General features: G+C 61.8%; 1 protein-coding gene across 1 annotated transcript in view; it reads left to right on the forward strand.

Moving 5' to 3' along the window:
• NCOR2 (nuclear receptor corepressor 2) overlaps positions 1-6,908 on the forward strand; it is a 179,833-nt gene that overhangs the window by 97,276 nt on the left and 75,649 nt on the right. Inside the window, 2 exon segments of the mRNA XM_039879488.1 lie at positions 846-900; positions 3,154-3,252. Coding sequence (XP_039735422.1) covers positions 846-900; positions 3,154-3,252 — 154 coding nt within the window.

Below are 6,908 nucleotides of genomic sequence, written 5' to 3' on the forward strand. Positions count from 1 at the left end.
CTGGTTGGGGAGCAGGGGAGGGGCCCACTGGCCTTCTGCCCAGCCATCTGGAGGGCTGGGCTCTGGCCCAGGCTCCCTCTGGGGGACGCAGGGCCCCTGCCTCGCCAGCAGCTTCTTCTCTCCCCAAGGGAGGCCGTGGGGCGGTGGCATTGTGGGGATGACCAGGCCGAGGCTGGGCCCCGGCCAGTGACCCCACCCAGCATCCCTGGGGCCCGAGCAGCCGTGACCCACATCTCCGCCCCCGCAGTCCGCCTGCTCCTGTGGCCCTGACATTTCAGCCCGGCTGAGCTGTTTCCCAGTGCTTGGTGGGGCGCCAGCTCCCCGCCACCCCCTCCAGCTTTAGTCCCTTCGTGCTGCCTCCTCGGCGGGCCTGCCTCCTGCCCGCCTCCCCGAGGGCACGCAGAGCCTCTCCTCCTACCACTCAAGACCTGACCTGTGACCTGGCTGGCAGGGCCCGGCGTGGGCCGTGGGCCGGGGCGAGGCCCCGCTTCCCAGGCCCAGCTGGAGACAGAAACAAAAGCAGATTTAGAAGGGGAGAACCCACCAGCGAGCTGCGTGTAATGTCCTCGTTTTTCCTGGAAGCCGCCTCCAGCAGGACAAACAAATATATTTTCAAAGGCGCTAAAACCAGTGACTCATCCCGAGGAACGCCTCCTTTGCCGAGCCCTGGCCCGCCCGCCCAGGCCTCCCAGCTCTCCCACGCCCCCCTGGGCTTAATTGCTCTGAGTGGGGCGGTGCCCGCCCAGCCAGGCCAGCGGAGATGGCAGGCGCCCGGGAGCTCGGCGTCCACCCCGCCGGGAAGCCCCTCTCCACCTGGCCTCAGGCCCACCCTTCTGTTCCCACAGGTTCATGCAGCACCCCAAGAACTTTGGCCTGATTGCATCTTTCCTGGAGAGGAAGGTGAGTCTCCGCCCGCCAGCCCCACCGCCCCGCCCCTCGCCCCTCTGGTGTCTGTGCCCGCAGGCAGCGGCCGGACCAGGCGAGGACTCGCCCCCTCCCCGCTCAGAGGCCTCTGCCCCCTTGTCCCTCACCCCCCTCGCTGTGTCTGCCTGTTCTCCCCTCCTTTCTCCTTCCTGAGAAGGCGGCCTCAGGTCCCGCCCTCCTGGGCCCATGGGGGCGGAGCTCTGGGCTGGGAAACCCCAGGAGAGCTGAGTGAGTGCAGGGCGTCCCTGGAGCTGGCTCTTCAGACGTGGCAGCCAGCGTCCCCGCAGACTGGGCATGGGTTCCAGAGGCCACGGCGTCCTAATTAGGGCTTTATGGGCAAGAGTGGCGTTCTTGCAGGACGCTCGAAGGAATGACCTTTCTCGGTCCCTCTGATGGTCAATGTACGCTGACATCCCAGACGCCAAGCCAGGCGTGTGGTCAGCAGGTCCCTGTTCCCTTCGGACAGACCTTCACGTAGCACCGATGTCTGATCCCCACCTTGCCCCAGACCCAGCCTGGGCAACGCCCCTTTCCGCCCTGGCTCCCCCTCGGCAGGTAGACACAAGGAATCCCCGGGGACAGTAAAGCCCCCGTGTGCATCCCCGAGCTGGGCCGGGCAGTGCCCGCAGCTGTCCCCAGGCTGGACTCGGCCCTCGGAACAACAGCACGCGAGCAGAGTGAGAACGGAGGGCCCCAGAGGTGTCCCTCCTGGGGGCGCCGTTCTGGGTGTTTCAAGCGGTGTCCCCTGAATCTCGTTTCTGCAGATGCCCTGCTCTGCCGGCCTCCAGCCCCACCCCTGCTTAGGGTGGGGACTGTGGCCAGAGCCAGTGGCCCCTTATAAGGTCCCCGTTGTCCCCAGGTCTGCCCTTGGTGACCTGCTAACTACAGAAGGAGGAGGGCAGGGCAACGGGGGGCCATCTCCCCATGCCTGCCTGGGGAACCAGTGTGGAGAAGCAAGTCCTCTGAAAGCCTTCCCCCCGAGTTACGGCAGAGTCTTGCTAGGGGCCTGGACACCCCTAAAGGTGCTACGCTAGGGCTCGCCCGAGGCGGAAGCTGGGCTTACGGAAGTTGACAATTGAGTGGCGTTATTTAGGGACGAGGGAGTCGGGTCTCTGCTCTGGGAGTAAACTTTACGGCGTTCCTGGCTGAGGCGGCCCAGGGCGAGACTTAAGTGGAGCTTCCAGAGGGTCTGCAGCCGGGTGTGCCCGCTCGGCCCTATGCCAGTCCTGACTGTGAGCGAGGCCGGGGTGGGAGCTCAGCGGCCTGGCCAGCCTGGGGCCACCTGCAGGAGCAGCTGCCGCCCGCAGGCGGTCACGGCCACCTAGTACAGGAAGGTGCTGAGTTGTTCAAGGAGAAGTCGGACACCTACGTCACCCGGTTTGCAGATACTGGCATCTGATCATAAAATGCTCTTGATTGTCGGGGAGCAGCCTCTGTTCCTGGTGCTTTCTGGGGCTTTGGGGCCCAGCCCGCCTCTGCACCCAGCAGCTTCTCAGAGGTGAATTTCTAGCCTGGCACCAGCTATGAGCATCACGGAAACATTTTCTATCGTGTCAGTAACTGCTGCTGGCATTAACGAGCTGTCACCTGGAGCCACGCTTGTGGCCTTGGGTGGGGGGCATCACTGCACCGAGTCCTCCGGGATGTCCTCTGACTGGTCCCTTTTGGACGTGGTGGTGGGGCTCAGATCCAGGTCCACTGCCAGAGACCAAGGCAGAGAAAACACGTAGACATTTGAAGAGCTGAAGAGTCGTGTGGATGTTGGTCAGGCTGGGCACACGGAGCTCAGAGGAAGTTGTTCAGGGCCCCGAACCCCAGGGAGGAGGAGGCTGGGCTGAGAAGAAGGGGACCCCAGACTGGGACAGGGACCCAGCTTGGCGCAGCTGGGAGCTGGGAGCCCGTTCGCCTGGGGCTGGGCATGACGGGTGACAGCTCTGTCATTACTGTCACCGGGAGCAGCGACAGTGAGAACAGGTAGCCTCTCTCCAGTCCGTGCCGTGCCGGGCATTATCCTCAGCCCTTAATTATGTGTGTTACCGTCCTTGGTGTTCGCGGCAGCGCTGACGTGGACGCACCCCGTATCCCCATCCTACCGAACAAACCGCGACTCGGGGCCGTGCAGCCGGGTCATGGAGGAGCAGGGTTTGAACCGGGGGCCCTCTGGCTGCTCCCCGCCCCGGCCACCCTCGCCGCACACTGCCCAGCGACCCTGTCTCCCTCTGCCCGCAGACGGTGGCCGAGTGCGTCCTCTATTACTACCTGACCAAGAAGAATGAGAACTACAAGAGCCTGGTGAGACGGAGCTACCGCCGCCGGGGCAAGAGCCAGGTGAGAGGGGGGCGGGGTGCGCGTCCCGGCGCCCCGTTTGGGCCCACCCCCCACCCCTGTGGGGGCCTGGACGCCCTCTCTGGGGGAGTTTGGGCCTGCGCCAGCTGCAGACAAGGGGGTGAGGACAAACGGCCACTTTATTTTCTCAGCCTGGAAAACTGTGGAACTCTGCTTGGTGACCCGTGGTCCCCGCAGTTAAAAGGGCCACATGTCCAGAGCGTGGGCCGGTTCTCAGGATGATGTGGTCTGGTCCGCAAACATCATTAACGTTTAAAGTTTTTTGATACTGTTTATCTTAATGCGTATTTGAAAGAAAAAAAAAAGCCGGTACTTCAACCTGTAGGTTTTTGAGACCTCACTACTTAGGATGAGACCAAAGGATGATTTCAGCTAGCACAGGGCTTGGCAAACACTGACCCGTCACCTGTTTTTGTGAATAAAGTTTTCTTGTCACATAAGCCACGCTCACTCATTTATATGGACCCCTGTGGCAGCTTTTCTGTTCCAACAGCAGAGTTGAGTAGTCATGACAGAAACTACAGAGCCTAAAAAATTTAATATCCGCTTCTTTGCAGAAAAAGTCCGCTGACCTCTGAGTCCGAGGAGAAAGGGGTTAGCTTATAAAAAATTCAGTAGATAAGGGTGAAGGTGACGGGGTCCGTGGTGCACATTCAGAGTGGGGGCGTGAGTGCTTGGTGTTTGGGAGCCCAGGGAAGGGATGGCTTTGTGTTCACTTCCAGGGTGTTGAGAATCAGCCCAGAGCAGATGCTGGGAGCACCTGGCGGGAAGAGGCGGCTCATGCCGGGGTCCGAGGGATTCGGGCTGACCCTGCAGCGGGCACTGGGCACTGCCGTTAGATGCTGGACCAGAGCTGGTTGAGCCGTGTCCTCCCCTGAGCCTCCGTGGCCTGGGGGAGCCCAGGGGACAGTGATGGTGGCCGGGAGTGCATGAGCTGGGATGGAGGGACCCCGAGCTTTCTTAGCTGGGGGCTGCCCGCCTTCCTCCCCCAGGCTGGCGAAGGCAGGACATTGAGGGCATCAGGGTCACCATCACCGGTGGGGTCCCAGCGTCCACTGCGAAGCTCGGTGACCAAGTCCCTCAGCCTGCAGCGGGTGGTCCTCCTGGCGTCCTAACCCGCATCTGGCATCTCCTTTCTGGCCTTCCGGGGCCTGTGCTTCAGGACTGGGGTCTGCTGTCCTGGTGGCTGAGCTACATGTAATTAGGGAGCAACTCTGTTGATGGAGATGAACAGCCCCTCACTGCATCCTGAGCGTCAGGCCAACGTGGTTGGGACTGAGCCTTGGTCCTTGATGGCCCGGGTTCTTGAAGGATGGCTGCGTTTGGCTTGGGGACAGGGTTTTCCTGTCCAGTTTTGTATAGCCACAGTGGGCCCACCTGCTTGCCTGTCTAGCAGATGTGTAAAACCGAGGCTTACTGGCCTGGAGCTATTTATTCCAGACACATAGCTGCGGCATTTTAGAAAGTGAAGTTCATTCGGGAATTTTCTAGACTGAGAGACAAAATCACAAATAAATGGCAAGAAGCATGAGCTGGAGTGATAGGACCCCGAGGAGATATGCTGAGGCAGGAGAGGCAGTAGGGAGTGGTGGGGTCTGTGGCAAAATAGAGGGGCGCTAAGGGCATTAAGGTTTATCTTTAAAACATCGTCAGGTATTCGTTGAGCACCTGGGGTGTGCCAGTTCTCTCGTGAGTCTTCCTGGTGTCCCCCCGCCTCCTGTGCCTTTTGTGGGGCACCGTGGGTGGCTCCCAAGGCTCCTTCTGGTGTGGGCTGGGGCTCTGGAGGGGAGGGGGGATAGATGAGACCAGCTCCTGCCTGCTGCCTGTGTGCCGGGAGCCCTGTTTGCACGGAGGGAGGTGGAGACTGGGTGTTGGGGTCGCTTAGGAAGGGGGCAGCTCCTGGGGGCGAGGGGCCCTCCATTTCCACCCCCGGCCGCCACGTCATTCACTGTGTGGTCGACACCTTGTGTGGCAACTCGTCTGTCCATCGGTCGTTTGTGCGGTGGGCACGGGGGCGGCGTGCCGGTCGGCAGGCCGAGTGTAAACACGCAGTTCGGAGACATGCCAGAGGCCTGCCCAGCACCTTCGCATCGGGGGCCTCGGCGCCTTCCAGGGTCTTAGACAAAGGAAGGAAAGGAGAGAAGTCACGGACCCCGTCTGTTCCCCTCACGTCTGATAAGGAAGTGAAGCTATTTCTCCACTCCGTGGCGACAGACGTACCGGGGTCTCGCGAGGGGGAGGCAGTCGGGACTGGCGGAGCCTGGGGCTTGCCAGCGGGCTCTGGCCACGTATCAGTGCCCGCCGGCTCTTGGCCAAGAGGTCTGTGTGTTCCAAAGTTTTGACGATGGGCTGGAAATCTGTTTTGTGTGTGTGTGATTTTGCCTGATTTTAAATCGTAGGTCACATGATCAGCAACAGTAAAAAACCGTACGGGCGAAACCGCTCCTGTTTGCTCTTGAAATCGGCCCTCAGCCCCCAGTGTCCGACCTCTGGGTTAGCATGCGGTAGGGCCGGGGAGGCAGTAGAGAGGGTTACGTGACGAGGACAGTGGCCGGGCCAGGCCGGGCTGTTTTGTAGCAGAGGAGCCACGTTCGTTTCCTCTTTGCCAGCGTCCTGAGTTAGGCAGGGTGAGGGACACGGGCTTCTCTGGTGAGGCTGTGCTGTCTCCTCAAGCTGGCGTCTACACTGAGACTCCCCAGACCGAGGACGGAGGACGCCGCGCTCTGCCTCTCACAGCAAGACGGAACAAAGCAGGGCAGGGGCCCCGTCTCCCTGGGCGACAGGATACGTCTTTGGAGCTGTCCCCACCCTTTGATCGGCTGGGGCTGCTACAGATGTGCAGGGGCAGCTCAGCTCCTGCCGGGCACGGAGACTCACGCGTGGATCCTGGAGAACCTCTGCCGGGCAGGGGCACTGCCCGCACCACGACCCGCCAGCCCCGTCCATAAATGCGGAATAAATGGGTCAGCCAAGTGCTGGCTTTGGGGCTGCCCCTTGACAGTGAGATAAATGGCAGACACGGGCCCCACGGCCCCTCGTGTAAATTCGAGATGCACTTGCCGGAGCCGGCTGAGCTCCAGGGTTTTATAAAGCCCATGACCTTGCCAGTGAATCTCCCGGTCGGGGGCTGGTGGTTCTCTAGCCTGGCATGCAGTGGGCGCGGACACGTCTGCTTGCATGCAGCCTGCAGGTGGATGGACAGTGGGTGTAGGGGTGGTGGCCTCCCGTGGGCTGGCGCCACGAGCAGGCGGGAGGTGGGCAGGCAGAGGCCCAGGTGGGATGGGCACGGACTGTGACCCGCCGTGGGCCGAGACGGTGCCAGATGACAGCTCTGCTGCCCTTCCTTGTTCTGACTGGCACTGTGCACACCCCGTCGGCTCCGGCAGGAATCCAGACCGCAGCACGCGGAGGTCCCTGCCCCGGGTCATTCGTCCATGTGGGCTCTGGGTCAAGAGCACAGCCCCTTCCCTCCGGTCCCAGGGAAGGCCGGGAAGGTATTCAGGTTCTTCCCGGAAGGTGACGTGGAAGCCTCAGGGCAGGGGCCTCCGCTGCCAGGAGGTGGCCCTGCTCCTCAGGTGGGTGGAGGCTGAGCCGCTGGTGGGGTATTTATTTCTTAAGGGGAGCACATCAGGCTCACC

The sequence above is a fragment of the Pteropus medius genome, unplaced genomic scaffold (genome assembly GCF_902729225.1).
Source record: "Pteropus medius unplaced genomic scaffold, Ma_sr-lr_union100, whole genome shotgun sequence".
In the NCBI taxonomy this organism is placed as follows: Eukaryota; Metazoa; Chordata; class Mammalia; order Chiroptera; family Pteropodidae; genus Pteropus; species Pteropus medius.